General features: G+C 35.7%; 1 protein-coding gene across 2 annotated transcripts in view; it reads right to left on the bottom strand.

Annotated features, from left to right (window-relative positions):
- The window catches only part of KIFAP3 (kinesin associated protein 3), a 170,061-nt gene extending 168,601 nt beyond the window's left edge, over positions 1-1,460 (bottom strand). For both annotated transcript variants that reach the window (XM_033195193.1, XM_033195195.1), the window contains exon 1: positions 1,293-1,460. In XM_033195193.1, the coding sequence (XP_033051084.1) occupies positions 1,293-1,369 (77 nt within the window). In that variant the 5' untranslated portion in view covers positions 1,370-1,460. The remainder of the gene's footprint in view (positions 1-1,292) is intronic.
- Positions 1,461-17,524: the final 16,064 nt, after the last annotated feature.

The raw sequence follows: 17,524 nt of genomic DNA on the forward strand, positions 1-17,524 counted from the left end.
ACCCACTTATCCCTTATTAATTATATGACTCTGGACAAGTCACTTAAGCACTCTGTGTGCACTTCATTTAGAAAAATTGGGGTAAATACCCATATTGCCAAAGATTATTGCAAGGATACAAAGAGTTGATATTTTGTTAGAATCTTATAAATTTTAAAGTTACATGAAAACAATGATGTTATTATTATTTCAACTTTATTCTTAAATTTGTTAACTGTATTTTGAATATTAACCACAGTGGGGTGTTTAGAAGTACTGAGAAAAGTGATTGCTGCCTCACAATTTTATAATTTGACAGGAGAGAAAGAGTACAAAGATGCCTAACACCAATGACAGAATCATTTAAATACAAATAATCCCATTGATACACCAACATGCTAAAGATGGTTTCTGAAGGCTTTAGAGATACAGGAGTCAGTCTGGGTTGCATTGGGAAGCCTTTTGTTAATACCACAGTTTGTTTCATCAAGCAAAAGTCTTTTTTCTAGAAGCCTTTTTGTAAGCTTCAGATGTAGTAAAGTGCCTTCTCTGTTCTACTGCATATACTCTACTTTATGGGCATTATTTGTTTATACCTCTATGCTCTCCAATAAGAGGAATTAAAAAGGCATAAAATCATGGATTTCCAATCACAGTGCATGGCACATGGTACTAAATAAATGGCAACTGCTGCTATATCAAATACAGTTACTGCCTTCAAGGAGCACATGAACTAGTCACTAGGTATATAAACAATTATTGACTATATTAATGCTTTCATAATAGCAGCATGACCTGAGCAGGATGTTGGCACAAAAGGGAATAATCCACTTAGCTTGGAGGATAGAGACTCAGAGTAGGACTCACAAAGGCTGAATAAAATTTGGCTTAGCAGAGAGCATAACATGGATATTATAGGGAAAGGCCACAGTACATACAAGGACAAAAAAGCATGAAATATTGTGGTACAGTTAGGTACCTGGATGTAGCCTGAGACAGAATTAGGCTTGCCTGGAACAGCATGAAAAATAAGTTGGGAAAAGACAGCAGGGGCAAGATCATGGAGAACCTGGTATACGAGAAGATGGTATTTGAATAGTTCCTGCAGACATGAGGACCCATTGAAGAATTTTAATATAAGAAAGTCATATGCTGAGATGTATTACTTTCAGCAATATTCATTGCTCTATATTTTATCCACACAGCAACAGAAAACAGAGGGATAAGAACTACATTTTAAAAATACTCCAAATATGTTGTTTATAAATTTCAATCCTGATTTGCTCCAACAGTACAGAGAAAATCTTTCTTACCTTGTGATTGCCTTTGGGATGCCAACAAATGGCCAGTGGGGCCCAAGAAGCCCATATCCACTGGCTATTAATGCCATTTTCTGCCACCTTTCTAATTAGTTTGAGCTCATGTAGCACATCTTAATTCAAAGGAGATTTCAGTTAAAAGGACCCTTTAAAATAATTCTCTTCCTGGTGGTGGTAACCACTGTTTCAACTAGTATGACATAAGACAATAACTATGACATCATTGGGTTGCTCCTAGGATCAGGAGTGGGGCGTGGCCCGCTAGGATAATGAATAATGAATTCCTGTGCTTTTTTTCTTTCACCAGATTCTCTTATAGTCTGAATAACACTTTGAGAAAATAGTCATACAAATTGATGAACCTTAAAGACATACAGTCAAATGAATGTGTTATTCAGTATGAATAATAGAGGTATATTTAGTCACTTACACACGTATGTGCACACGCACACATCTATATTTGTGAATTTGTATATGTGGATTTATACATATATGTTCAAGTGGAAGTTCCTTGCAGGAGAGCATAGCCACTGTTATGCTTTCATGTGTATTCCTTTGCAGAGATGTACATAGCATGGTGAGGAAGGACTACCATCTGAGTGCATCCAGCCATATCAGCTGTATTTATTAATTTAAACAAAATTTATGAGCAGGTATTGCTTTAGATTTGGGTATGGAAAAATGAATAGACACAATTTTTGACTTGAATAATTGTACCCAAATTCAGTGGGGATACACACAAAGTGAACAGATAAATGAAATTTAAAGTCATATATTCTGTGGTAGAGCCATAATGTATCTCTATAGAAATCAAGGAGAGGAGATGACTGTGGAATTGTTAGATACTTAATGCCGATTAGCAACAAGGCACTCTCCTAATTACTGAGGCTATAAGAAGCATAAGATACAGATCTTATCCTACAGGAGTTACAAATCTAAGAATAGGCAATCAGGGAACATGTAATTGACATCTCAGCCATATTTCCCACACACAGCTAATCCCTAGTCAAGTTTATTTTATTCTCAATTTTCAACTGTTCTTATCTATTAATTTTGTTCTTATAAAGAAGATGGCATATCATCTCTTTTCAATTTATAAACTCACAATTCATAAACTCACAGTGATAGACATTTCATTTGAGTTACAGATACGAAGGGGATCAGATCTCTCATTCAATACACGTGTTTGGTGCATATTATACATTTCAGGCACAATTTAGAGCTAAAGTAGTACCCCCAAAGGTCATTTGACAGGATGGAATAAATTCAGGCAATGGCTTTATATAAGCATCCAGGGTTTCCTGCACAATCTTAGGAGCTCCTTCTTCACCTCTTTAAGAAGAGGTATTGCCATAACAAAAGTGTTTGTGACATATCCTCAGAACCAGAGCTACCAGTTCATTCCAGATTAGTTCCTGGTAACCGCCAACTGGCAATAATAACTTTGAAGTTGGATACAAAATATGAATCTATGCTTCCAGGGTTGAAATATATTTTGTTTCAATGGGTGACATAATTTCAGCTTTTTAATTATGGGTCCAAAATTAAATCACATCATTTAAAAAATTTGACTTTAAAAATTTTACCTTTTGTGTTCCTTTTGTTCCCTCCCTCCCTCCCTCCCTCCTCCCTCCCTCCTTCCCTCCCTCCTTCCCTTTTCCTTTCCTTCCTCCTTCCTTCCTTCCTTCCTTCCTTCCTTCCTCCTTCCTTCCTTCCAATAGCACATGTGTTATAGAAATAACTGCATATTGGAAATAGAATTGTTGGCAACTTTGGAAATTTTCTCCCAAACCCATGTCTCTTAAATATTGTCATCACTGTATCAGGAAAGGAAGTAGGTAGATATCAAGGATCATGAGAAATGGTGGAAATAAATCAGAATCTTTCCCTGTCTGTTAGAAACATTTAAAAGTCATTTTTAGTTCACACCTCATTACCTTGTTCAAACTGCCTATTTTATTTTAGTTTTAAAAGGGAGAGGTAGAAAATAAAATGCTGGTATTTGCAACTCAGTCCTCTTCCTGCCTATCCTTCTCATTGGTGTATGAATTTTTCTTTCTAAATGAGTCAGACATTTGAGAGGATGTCAACATTGCTCTGAATAAAACACGCTACTATACTATCAAAAAAACAAAACAAAGTAAACAAAATGCTACTTGTCCTCCTCACATTTGAAGACATTTATTGACATTAGTTCTCCTCAGGGTATGGTGATGTGTGTTTCTCTTTAAATGGTCTCTTGACTGAAACTTACCAAAGAATTTCCACCGTAACCAAGTGGATATGCTGATGAAAATTATTTCTTATGAACTAAGGAAGCATTCACAGCATAAACATTTTTAGCAAAGTTGGTTTTATTTTACCTTATTAAAATATTCTCATAGATTCCAGAATACTTTTTGTTTTCAGACCTTGAGATATTGGGTTAGGATTGATTCCAAGGTGATTTTGCTGCCAGTTCATTTGCATTTATAATACCATAAAATTGAACAAATAAGAAAAGTCTGAACTAGGAAGTCAATTACAAACTAAAGGAACACTTTCTATTCATTTTGCTGGTCAATGTATTCAAAGCAAAGAATAACAAAACAAAGCAGACTACAGAAAGTACTCACTAAATAAGTTTTGAAGGAACATTTATAGAGAAGAGAAATAATCAAATAAATGGAAATTTTCTGATATTTTGTAATATAGCAGTAGGTCTGCATTTAAGTTGTTGCATGCAGGCCAATAGAGTGAAGATTATACAGAAATTGGGGCTTTTGCATTTTTTCTCTTAAATAATAGTATTCCTCATGGATATAGTAGTTAACAAGAGGAAAGATTGGATGGTGGCTTTTTATTTACTTCTACAATACTGTAGTATACATTTACTTTGTTTCTATTCTATTGGTTTCTGCTGGCTCAAGAATAATATGCTTTATTGCATTAACAAACTCTATACACTTGTATGGAGGAAAGGGGGAGAAATATTTTTTGATGGCATAGTATGGGATAGGCACTAACAGAAACAAAATTGTAAGAGGGAAAATTATCCATATTTTACTGATGAGAAAGCAGAGATAGTTTGTACAAGTTATCAGTGCTTAGTTTATTTTTTATAAAATTGTATTTTACTTTTACCTTTTTATTATAAAGTAAAACACCAATACAGAAAACCACACAAGTCAGATGCAAAGTTAGTGAATTTTTATAAGGCAAACACCCTAGTAACCAGATTAAGACATAGAACTATGTCAGCCACCCCAGAAGCACCTCCATGTGCCCCTCCCAATGTTAACCCCTTTCATCTCTTCAAAAGTAATCACTATCCTGACTTTGATACCAGTCACATCTCTGTTTTCCTTTAGGTTAAAACCCATGTGTGTAGCTCTACAAATTATAGTTTAATTTTGCTCCTTTAAAAAATCTTGATATGTCTGTTAAGTCTCTTTTAATTTAAATATTTCTCCTCTAGTCCTTTGTTTTCCTTAGAATAGATCTGTTTAAGAACCAACTCTATTTGACCCATATTATTCCCAAATTCTGGATGTGCTGATTGCATGCTTATGATGGAGTTTATTATATTTTTCTTGCAAATATGTGTTTTATGCTAATCATCAGCTGAATCCAACAGCTCAATTAGACTCATGTATGATGATTTGGGTAATATAAGAAGTGGTGTATTATTTTCTCAGGCAACACAGAGTAACTGATGTTTACTTCTTTTTGGTGTTGGCAGCCACTAATGGTCAAGGCCACCAGTATTTATGCAATGTTTCTGTGGTCATTTTGGTTGTCTGAAGCTCATTCTCTAGTTTATTCCTTAGGAAGTACTCAGAGGAATAATATTTCTTGAGGTCTTTCATGTGGCTAATAGTTGTCTGTGCTTTTTATATTTGAAGATCGCATTAACTGGATATAAAATCCATAGCTCACATTTTCTTTACTTCAGTACCTTAAATATGCTACTCTATTTTTTTTTCTGGCATAAAGTGTTGCTGTTTAAAAGTCTTGACAATTTAGTTTCCTTTCCCTTATAATTATATGGTTTTTTTTTTTTTTTTTTTTGCCTAGAAGACCAAAGATTTTTTTTTTACTCCTTAAAAAAGTTCAGTAATTTTACTAGAATATGTTTTAATGTTAGTTATTCTGCATGGATGATTCAGTTACATGGTGCATTCTTTCAATATATAGATTCACATCCTTTTTCTTATTTCAGGAAAATTTTCTTGAAATATAGCTTTAAGTATTCTGTTTTCTTGCTTGAGTTTTCATCACAGACAGAATTACTGATATGTTGGATTTTCTTTGCCTATTGTCAATATTTGTCATTTTCTCTTAAATTATTTTTAATTCTTCATTTCTTTATGATTTAATTTTTTTCTTCTTTTGACTTTCTGTTTTTAATAGTTTTTTGACATTTATTTATTCACGTTGTAATATAGGTTACATTTGTAAATGATTTTAAATTTCTAATTCTTTCTTGAGTTGTATCAGCTTATTTCTGAGTTTTCAATACCATTTCATATTGTGTATCATTTTATATAGTTTGGCTTCTTTTGAGATAATATTTTGCAGTTTTGATCTTTCTTTCTCTCTCTTTATGTCCTTCTGGTGTGATTTCATTGTGATTGTATGAGATTTGACCTTGATGTACTTAACTGTTTATTTTTTATCAAATTACTTTTCCTGAATGTTTAGAAAACAGCAGCTTTTCTAACTTCACAGACCCTCCTCTTCTGCTGTTTGTGTTTAGTCTTAAAAAATATAGCATCTTGCTTTCTGAAATTCCCTAGCTTTGTTCCCCTCTGCCACTTTTATCCGTATTTTTTTTCCTTTGAAAGAAGGAAAGAAAATATTGTCTATTACTTCTTTCCTGCTAAATTATGCTTCTGTCTGAGAAGTTTCTCTTCAATATGGAGCCCTGTCCTGGAAAGAAACTCTGGTGGATCAGGTTTGAGAGCTCCTAGAGAATAAACTGCAGAGCTGCTACAAATTAGCAGATAATTAACACTCAGTGAAAATTTGTTGAGTGAACAAACTCTGCTCAGTTTCAGCCATTCTTCTCAGATTCACCTGTTGTACTTTCCAAGGATTATCTGTTGGATGTTTTTGGTTCTTTTGTTCTCAGGACCATCAAATGCCTTGTTACTTCCCCCTGATTTTTCCCACACAGATGCCAGTGACACACAAGTCTTGTGGTTGTTAGTAGTTTGTCTCTATCCATTTGTATTTTGAGGTTTGCATTGTATCCTGTTACACAGATTTGTTGGAATTTTGGTTTTGCTGTCTAGTTGCTTGCTCTTTTTAATGTGGTGATCTGGGAAGAAACAAAAAACTATGCTGCCACTGTCATCTTCCCAGGATACTACAACAGTTAATCTTTTTATAGATGAGAAACCTGAAGCCCAGGGAATTAAAGTTATTTGCCCAATATTCCACAGCTAGCAGCAGGAAATAATTGTAGGTAAAGCATCTTAATTAGTGTCTGTTGCAGAGAAACTGATTGATGCATGCTCTTTCCTTTCTCTTTCCTTCCCTCACTTTTCCCACTCCTTCTTCCCTTCCTTCCTTGCTTTCAATTCTCCTTCCCTTTCTCCAGAGCCCATATTTAAACCCAGTTATTTCTGACTTCAAAGCCTCTGCAAATTCATTAAATGTGCTATACTTCTACCCCATACTGTGAAATCACTGGGGTTTTTAATTCAACAGAACTATTGAAACAAAATTAGTTTCACTAAAACCTACACCCTATGCTCTAAGAACATTTTCTTCTTTGCTGTTAAGCTCATATACTTTTCTAATAAAATCCACAAATGTCAAATTCTTTGACACATGCCTCATCAAAACATGGCATGTTAGAAATAAATTGATACCCCTAGTTCAACGAATCCACTTATAGGCATTATATATAATCCTTTAATTGCCTTCTCTCTTTTTAAAAAACCTACACCACCCAGGAAACAATATTTGACAAAAAGTAAATGAAATCTGAACCTGAAAAAGCTTGACTTCACTTCTGAATTTAAAATCCACAGAATTTAAAGATATTTCAAAGTTTGGGCAAAGTCAAATGCCCTGCTTTTGAAAAATCTTATAAAACTACTAGTTAACTGTTCAGCTTTGAGACACAAGTCCACAAAATCCTAAGCTCCATTAGTTAGGAAGCTTGGCTCCTGATAATACTTGATTGAAACTGATTCATTCAAAAGTTGAATGCACTTTGAAGGCTCCTAAATAATTTATACTGTATACCCTGTAATGTAGAAACTACAATTTACTAATTCTCCATAATCTACAAAAGATTAATTAGAAATTAGATCTTGGGGAGCGGAGTTTTGCTTAAGGTATGAAATCGCCACACAAAACCTAAGGGATTCTATTTCCAGCCAATCCCTTTATAAAATCCTGTTCCAGCTTTTGACTCTGTAATGGATTGCCCAGGTTGGTGATATACCACACAGAAAATGCCATTTCCTTATTTCTTTCCCCCTTGAACTTCCTGCTCTAACTGTGCAGGCTTAGTTTATACTGTTTGAATTTACTTATTGTGGTTTGCATAAAATTATCCTTCACTCATCTACACGTAGTAGATAATGGTTATTTGCCTATAAATCTAACAGGTACTAAGTTTTATTTACCCTCCTGCACTGTGGGCATTCTCTGAACAAACGGGCAGTTGTTCTTGAAACATTTTCCATCTTTATGAGATTTGGAACTGTTACAACTGTTTGGAACTGCTTGTTGCTTTGTGTGCTTTTTAGCAGCTTGAGGCTCCGTCTTTCACGGTGTTTACTCTGGAGCTAGTGTGAACAGAGGATCTTGGAAATGATAGAGTGTTAATATCCTGGAGTGTGTCTTGCTACATGTAAAAGATTGCTTCTCTAGGCTGCTGAGAGCTGCAGCAGAAGCAGACCTTTCAGGAGACACACAGACAAACACACTTAGTCATGAACGGTTGCACACCTACTCTCACTCTCTGATTTTGCATGTGCACGAGCAGGCCAGGAAACCTGACCCCATGTTGATTGGAACATTGCTTTGCATTTATTTCCAGAATATTTGGAATGGCACATATGTTTCTCATTAACGCTCATGTTTGATTGTTCTAAGAATGTTTTAAAAATTAAATAAACCTGTATCAAAAACTGTCACTTTGTGTTAAAGAAGCACAATTAGGTCCCTTTGGGGGAGCAAACTGAAAAGAAAGAATGAGATGAAATATTTTGGCTTCTTTACATATATTTCCGTAAATGAGAGTGGCATTAAGACCTAGTCATACATTTGAGGTTCAAGGGATTTTAAATAGCTTTTGAACAAATCAAGCACAAAGTAGCATTACTTACACAAAGAAACTCATTTAAAACAGCCCATTAATGAAATGTGATTTAAAACCATGTCTGTTTTAAATATATGTTCACAATTAAAAGTTACTGGGCCAGAAATGGAAAGTTAAGTAAGCTGATACCTGAATATAATAACTGTAATTGTTTCAACCCATAAGGGCATGATTTGGTAAATTATCAGACCTGGTATAATATACTTAGACCAAAAAGACTTCATAAATTTTTAAAGTGCAGTTATTTCAATCTATCTTTATTTTACCTAAAAACCTAAGGGCTGTCTCCAAACTCAACCTGGTAATGCTGTGGCCCTCTTAAGACAAAAAGGAGAAAAGCTTATGTATGTACATATGTATGTATGCATGCATGTATCTGTCTCTGTCTATCTATCTATCTATCATCTAGCTATATTCTATCAGCATTTAGCTATCTAGCTATCATCTATATAGCTATCTGTCATTATCTAGCTCTATATCTGAATCTAAGTGGCTAAGTCAAATATTTTGAGATCCAGGTATCAGGTTGATATTGCTTCCTGGCTCCTTACCTATCCCTTTATTTCACTCTTTTATTCTATACATTTTGGATAGTGCTTTGTCTATTAATTGTGTTTTTTATTTTTTATTTCCTATGTTTTATAATGGTTTGACATCTTGGGAGGTCATGGGGACTTAGGGAGGGACTGCCCCTCCCAGGGTTTGCTGATTCCTAGACATTGCAAGCAACTTGCCTGTGAGCATGCTTTTGATATGCAAGTCAACCAACCAGAGCTCAGACTCTCACTAACCTCCTTTCTCAAATTCTCATACACCAAACCAATACTTCCCTGCCTTAAATTACCTAAGGACCAGGTACCAGACAACTGAATACCACCCTAGATGCCAGAGCCCTTTGAAATTATTCAAATTGTCCAATCCTAAGCTTGCTCAGTGTACCTACCCTACCTCACCCATTCCTTCCCACAGAAACCTAATACAGGCCCTGGTCCATATTTTCCCCTTCTTTCCTTCTGCCTCCCAACTGAGTGGGTACTTCCCCATGTGGCCCTATGTCACATGGCATGTTCCTTCCTCTTGGAAACTAAGTAATAAACTATCTTTTCAATGGAATAATTTCCTGATCTATTGGCCTCATGCCTGATTAAAACAAATCCTAGGTATATTTTAGCACACTTTGGCACTCTTCTCTATCATAGACTTCTGGCCTCTCTTTACCCATCTTCGTTTCGATTCTTAAACACCTTTGAGACTCTATTAACAGACATGCTTACACAGCCCTTTTTGGTGAGGTGTATTCCTGTAAAACACCAATCCCAGAGGAGTCCTTTGGTCTAGAGGTAGTTAAGTACCATCTTAGCTCCTGGACTTTATGGTGAAGATATTCCATCCTGACAGACCCAACCCAGTCTCCACTGCTGCCTCAGGAGTGGAGATGAGTTCAACTGTGAGACACTTTTCCTGCTGGAGCTGCTCCAGGCTCTGATACCATTTCAAGCCCATGACTAGGCTAACCTTACTAATCATTCTTCAGATCCCAATTCCCCCATAAAATGTAAGACCCCTTTGCCCAATCTTCCAAGCTCATTTCTGTCCTTTCTTGTGTATTTTCTCCACTATCTCCACCCAACCATCTCCTTACCATCCATTCAAAGTTCTACCAATCCTTAAGTCCTCTATAAAATCTTCTTAAATAATAACTCCTCTCTCTGAATTTGATTATATTTAATTGAATATTTTCTCATTTGTTGTAATTTTCTCTTCATTTCACATACATTTTTCTTTTATAACTGGATCCCTAGATTTTAAAATACTTGGCACTATAAGGAAAGCTTGAAATTTGAAGTCAGAAGACTTGAACACATGTCCTGATTCAATTACTAAAAGTTATATTAGTCTCCTCAGGCTGCTCTACAAAATACCACACTGTGATAGGCTTAAAGGATGGAGATTTATTTTCTCATAGTATTGGAGGTAAAAAGTCCCAGATCAAGGTCTGGCAAGGTCTGTTCCTGGTGAGGGCTCTCCTCCTCATTTGTAGATGGCTGCCTTTCACTGTGTCCTAACATGTCTTTTTCTTGGTGTATGAGTATGAGGAGAAAGAACAAGAGGGAGCTCTCTGATGTTTCCGGTAAGTACACTAATCTCATAGGATCAGGGCTCCACCTAACTTTAATCACTTCCCTAGAGGCCCCATCTCTAAAAACACCCACTTGGGGAGTGAGGGCTTTAACATACAAATTTTTGGAGGGCATAAACATTCCAAATGACTACAACAATATTTTTACATTTGAAAATGAGGAAAATACTATCCCGCATTTCTTCCCAAACTCTACCAAAGGGCTAAATCATGTTAACTGCTCGAAAATAATTATTGCATTGAATTTTAAGTAAACAATTTTATTATTTGTATTTATGAAATTGATATTGCAGGATGAGAAGTAAATTTATGTCACCTGAGACCCTGATGTTAACTTTTCAGGTTTCAAGAGTTGAATCTCAGCTTTTAGAAAGGCTTTTGCAGCTGATTCTTTCCATTGCACATTAGGGCAAAAGGGCCTCTGGTGTCAAATTTTCTTTCTTTCTAAAAATAAATCTTTTAAATCTTTCCAGAGAAATTATCTTATTCCTCACGCTGTCAGCCTAGCTTCACACTCTAGTATGAAAATCTCAGAATTCTAGCTGAAATATGGAGAGGCATTTTACAAATACACATATTTTTTAGAGGCCAGTTTTGTTCCACTTGGCTTTTTTTTTTTTACAGTAAATTATATTCTGGCCATCTACATCTGTTAGACTGTCTCTTAGATTCTTTTCTCAGATGGCTTGCCAGAGGTTGGGAAGGGTAGTGGGGGAGGTGTGGGGGTGGTTAATGGGGACAAAAAGATAGAATGAATAAGACCTACTATTTGACAACACAATAGAGTGACTATAGTCAATAATAACTTAATCATATATATTAAAATAACTTGAGTGTAATTGGATTGTTTGTAACTCAAGGATAAATGCTTGAGGGGACGGATCCCCCATTCTCCATGATGTGCTTATTTCACATTGCATGCCTGTATCAAAACATCTCATGTTCCCCATAAATACATACACCTACTGGGTACCCACAAAAGATTAAAAAATAATTTAAAAAATTTTATAAAACCGAAACCGAAACAAAACAAACTCCTTTTTGGTGAGCATTAGGTAAAAAAAAATTCAATTCAAGTTAAAATTGCCTTTCCATGCTAATCACTAGAACTTCAAGCTAGTCATCCAGTCCTTCCAGATTCTCACACCACGGATCTTTTGAAATAATATTTCCTAGATGCTGCCACCAGTTACTAGCAGCTCCTCCTTTGACTTACTCCCAAATTTCTCTTTGTTTTCACTTTCTTTCTGCTCCACTCATAACACCTCTAATTTCATTTATTCATCCAAAAAGCATTAATTGATAACTTTTTATATGCCAGGCACTAGGAATTTGATGGTGAATAAGATTGGCCCGGACCCTACTCTCATTAGTTTTATAGTCTAATGGACAATAAATTTGCTTTGACTGGGAAAGCACTAGGTACTCTGAGCTCATGGTCTTGAGGGGAATGTCAGGGCAAAGGGAGTAAAGCGAGAACCATAGGTGCAGTCACAGGAAAAAAAGAAACAATGCCTGTTAGTGAGCTGTAGCCAACCTCAGTAATTTCAACTACCTTCTGCATGATTCCTCCACTTCTCTCTCCTGAAACTCTATCTTCTGCTGTTGACAAGCATTTCTTTCTATAACACAAACTTGGCTATTACACTCCTGTTTCAGAACTCTTAATGGATTCCTGTTACCTACAAAATGAAGTCCAAACTCAGTATGTCAGATCACCTCATCAACCAAAACCCTGTGTGGGATACCTTTAGTCACTCCACATTACTTGCCATTCCCCAAATAAAATGCACTTTAAACTTCTGTGAATTTGCTTCTTCCTCCTAAATTTGTTTACTTGATGGACTCATTTTAAACTCAGCTTTTAATGTCATTACTATGAAAATGTTCTTAACCTTTCAGTTTCTCAAATAAAATTAATTGCTTTTTTGTCTTTGTTTTTGTAGCTCGTCACAACTCATGTTGTTTATAACTGCCTCCCTAGATAGACTATGTATTTCTCAAGCCCTTTGATGTTTTATCCTGGTATTCAGTAGATACATACTAAATTAAGTTGAATTCAGCCTTTCACAAGTATCTTTTCTCACTGAGATCAATGCACTTGACCCCATTTATTTGATTATTCTTCTGCCAATGTTTGGATGCCATTTATCCATTAAACTTAGGCCTTGCATTAAACCAAGAAAGCTCTTTAATAAAGATACAACTACTTATGGAGTGCATTTATCACAGTGATTCGCAATTTACAGAATCACTTCTCACATATTTAATTAATAAAAGAATGATCAATCTTTAATAAAGCTGAGCTTAAAATGACACATTTTTCTTTTTCTTTTTATTATACATTAAGTTCTGGGGTACATATGCAGAACGTGCAGTTTTGTTATATAGGTATACACGTGACATGCTGGTTTGCTGCACCCATCCACCTGTCACCTACATTAGGTATTTCTTCTAATATTATCCTTCCCCTAGCCCCCCACCTTCTGACAGGCCCCGGTGCATGATGGTCCCCTCCCTATGTCTATGTGTTCTCATTGTTCAACTCCCACTTATGAGTAAGAGCATGTGGTGTTTAGTTTTCTGTTCTTGTGATAGTTTGCTGAGAATGATGGTTTCCAGCTTCATCCATGTCCCTGCAAAGGACATGAACTCATCCTTTTTTATGGCTGCATACTATTCCATGGTGTGTATGTGCCACATTTTCTTTATCCAGTCTATTATTGTTGGACATTTGGGTTGGTTCCAAGTCTTTGCTATTGTGAATAGTGCCACAATAAACATACGTGTGCATGTGTCTTCACAGTAGAATGATTTATAATCCTTTGGGTATATACCCAGTAATGGGATTGCTGGGTCAAATGATATTTCTAGTTCTAGATCCTTGAGGAATCACCACACTGTCTTCCACAATGGTTGAACTAATTTACACTCCCACCAACAGTGCAAAAGCATTCCTATTTCTCCACATCCTTTCCAGCAACTGTTGTTTCCTGACTTTTTAATGATGGCCATTCTAACTGGCTTGAGACAGTATCCTATTATGGTTTTGATTTGTATTTCTCTAATGACCAGTGATGATAAGCATTTTTTCATATGTCTGTTGGCTGCATAAATGTCCTCTTTTGTGAAGTTTCTGCTTATACCCTTTGGCCATACCCTTTTTGATGACGTTGTTTGTTTTTTTTCTTGTAAATTTGTTGACGTTCCTTGTAGATTCTGGATATTAGTCATTTGTCAGATGGATAGATTGCAAACTTTTTCTCCCATTCTGTAGGTTACCTGTTCACTTTGATGACAGTTTCTTGTGCTGTGCAGCTCTTTACTTTAATTAGATCTCATTTATCAATTTTGGGTTTTGTTGCCATTGCTATTGGTGCTTTAGACATGAAGTCTTTGCCCATACCTATGTCCTGAATAGTATTGCCCAGGTTTTCTTCTAGGACTTTTATGGTCTTAGGTCTTATGTTTAAGCCTTTGATCCATCTTGAGTTGATTTTTGTATAAGGTGTAAGGAAGTGTTCCAGTTTCAGTTTTCTGCATATGACTAGCCAGTTTTCCCAACAACATTTATTAAATAGGGAATCTTTGCCCCATTGCTTGTTTGTGTCAGGTTTGTCAAAGATCAAATGGTTGTAGATGTGTGGTGTTATTTCTGAGGCCTCTGTTGTGTTCCATTGGTCTACATATCTGTTTTGTTACCAGTACCATGCTGTTTTGGTTACTGTAGACTTGTAGTATAGCTTGAAGTCCGGTAGCATGATCCCTCCAGCTTTGTTCTTCTTGCCCAAGATTGTCTTGGCTATGAGGGCTCTTTTTTTTTTGGTTCCGTATGAAGTTTAAAGTATTTTTTCCAATTCTGTGAAGAAAGTCAGTGGTAGTTTGATGTGGATAGCATTGAATCTATAAATTACTTTGGGCAGTATGGACAGTTTCACTATATTGATTCTTCATATCCATGAGCGTGGCATGTTTTTCCATTTGTTTGTGCCCTCTCTTAAATCCTTGTGCAGTGGTTTGTAGTTCTCATTGAAGGGGTCCTTCACATCCCTTGTAAGTTGGATTCCTGGCTATTTTATTCTCTTAGTAGCAATTGTGAATGAGAGTTCACTCATGATGTGGCTCTCTGTCTGTTATTGGTGTATAGGAATGCTTGTGATTTTTGCACATTGATCTTGTATCCTGAGACTTTGCTGAAGTTGCTTATCAGCTTAAGGATATTTTTGGCTGAGACAATGGGGTTTTCTCAATATATGATCACGTCATCTGCAAACAGAGACAATTTGACTTCCTGTCTTCATATTTAAATACCTTTATTTCTTTCTCTTGCCTGATTGCCCTGGCCAGAACTTCCAACACTATGTTGAATAGGAGTGGTGAGAGAGGCCATCCTTGTCTTGTGCCAGTTTTCAAAGGGAATGCATCCAGTTTTTGCCCATTCAGTATGATACTGGCTGTATGTTTTTCATAAATAGCTCTTATTATTTTGAGATACGTTCCATCGATACCCAGTTTATTGAGAGTTTTTAGCATGGGGGTGTTGAATTTTGTCAAAGGCCTTTTCTGCATCTGTTGAGTTAATCATGTGGTTTTTGTGATTGGTTCTGTTTTTGTGATAGATTACATTTATTGATTTGTGTATGTTGAACCGTCCTTACATCCCAGATATGAAGCCAACTTGATCGTGGTGGATAGGCATTTTTATGTTCTGCTGGATTCAGTTTGCCAGTATTTTATTGAGGATTTTTGCATCAATGTTCATTAGGGATATTGACCTGAAATTTTCTTTTTTTGTTTTGTGTCTGCCAGATTTTGGTATCAGGATGGTGCTGGCCTCATAAAATGAGTTACGGAGGATTCTCTCTTTTTCTATTGTTTGGAATAGTTTCAGAAAGAATGGTACCAGTCCTCTTTGTATCTCTGTGAGAATTCAACTGTGAATCTGTCTGGTCCTGGGCTTTTTTTGGTTGGTAGGCTATTAAATACTGTCTCAATTTCAGAACTTGTTATTGGTTTATTCAGAGATTCAACTTCTTCCTGGTTTAGTCTTGGAAAGGTGTATGTGTCCAGGAATGTATCCATTTCTTCTAGATTTTCTAGTATATGTGTGTAGAGTTGTTTACAGTATTCTCTGATGGTAGTTTGTATTTCTGTGGGATCAGGGGTGATATCCCCTATATCATTTTTTATTGCGTCTATTTGATTCTTTTCTCATTTGATTCTTTTCTCTCTTTTCTTCTTTGTTAGTCTGGCTAGCGGTCTATTTTGTTGATCTTTTCTAAAAACCAGCTCCTGGATTCATTGATTTTTTGAAGGTTTTTTTATGTCTCTCCTTCAGTTCTGCTCTGATCTTATTTATTGTCTTCTGCTAGATTTTGAATTTGTTTGCTGTTGCTTCTCTAGTTCTTTTAATTTCGATGTTAGGTGTCAATTTTAGATCTTTCCTGCTTTCTCTTGTGGGCATTTAATGCTATAAATTTCCCTCTACAAACTGCTTTAAATGTGTCCCAGAGATTCTGGTACTTTGTGTCTTTATTCTCATTGGTTTCAAAGAACATCTTTATTTCTGCCTTAATTTCATTATTTGCCCAGTAGTCATTTAGGAGCAAGTTGTTCAGTTTCCATGTAGTTGTGCAGTTTTGAGTGAGTTTCTTATTCCTGAGGTCTAATTTGATTGCACTGTGGTCTGAGAGACTGTTTGTTATGATTTCCATTCTTTTACATTTGCTGAGGAGTGTTTTACTTCCAAGTATGTGGTCAATTTTAGAATAAGTGCCATGTGGCACTTAGAAAAATGTATATTTTGTTTATTTGGTGTGGAGAGTTCTGTAGATGTCCATTAGGTCTGCTTGGTCCAGAGCTGAGTTCAAGTCCTGAATATCCTTGTTAATTTTCTGTCTCATTGATCTGTCTAATATTGACAGTGGGGTGTTAAAATCTCCTATTATTGTGTGGTAGTCTAAGTCTCTTTGTAGGTCTCTAAGAACTTTATGAATCTGGGTGCTCCTTTATTGGGTGCATATATATTTAGGAGAGTTAGCTTTTCTTGCTGCATTGATTCCTTTACCACTATGCAATGCCCTTCTTTGTCTCTTTTGATCTTTGCTGGTTTTATCTGAGTCTGTTTTATCAGAGATTAGGATTGCAACTCCTGCCTTTTTTTGTTTTCCATTTGCTTGTTACATTTTCCTCCATCCCTTTATTTTGAGCCTATGTGTATCTTTGCATGTGAGATGGGTCTCCTGAATACACCATGCTGATGGGTTTTGACTCTTTATCCAATTTGCCAGTCTGTGTCTTTTAATTGGGGAATTTAGTCCATTTACATTTAAAGTTAATATTGTTATATGTGAATTTGATCCTGTCATTATGATGCTACGTGTTTTTTTGCCTGTTAGTTGAATAGCATACATTTTTCTATACAGATACTGCTATTCTGCCATTCTTGAAATCGAAAATAATTTTGTAATTTGATATTTCCAATTCCTGCTTTCTCTGGATTTTTTCTAGCTAGCTTAATAAATACTTATTGAAATAATTAAATCAATAAAGGTGGTATTAAGTTTGATTTAGAAATGCTTCCCAACAAATTTTCAAACTAAAATTTCTTGATCACTGTACCAAAGCAATTATTGTTGGCAAGAAAACAGTATCCTGAATTTCTTCATGTTTCAGGATGCCCCACATTTAAACTGTGTATCTAGATATATTTTTATGCATATGTTCCCACATATTGTTCTCCATATAAAAGATGCTATTTTAAAA

The sequence above is a fragment of the Trachypithecus francoisi genome, unplaced genomic scaffold, assembly GCF_009764315.1.
Source record: "Trachypithecus francoisi isolate TF-2019V2 unplaced genomic scaffold, Tfra_2.0 Lachesis_group5, whole genome shotgun sequence".
NCBI lineage: Eukaryota > Metazoa > Chordata > Mammalia > Primates > Cercopithecidae > Trachypithecus > Trachypithecus francoisi.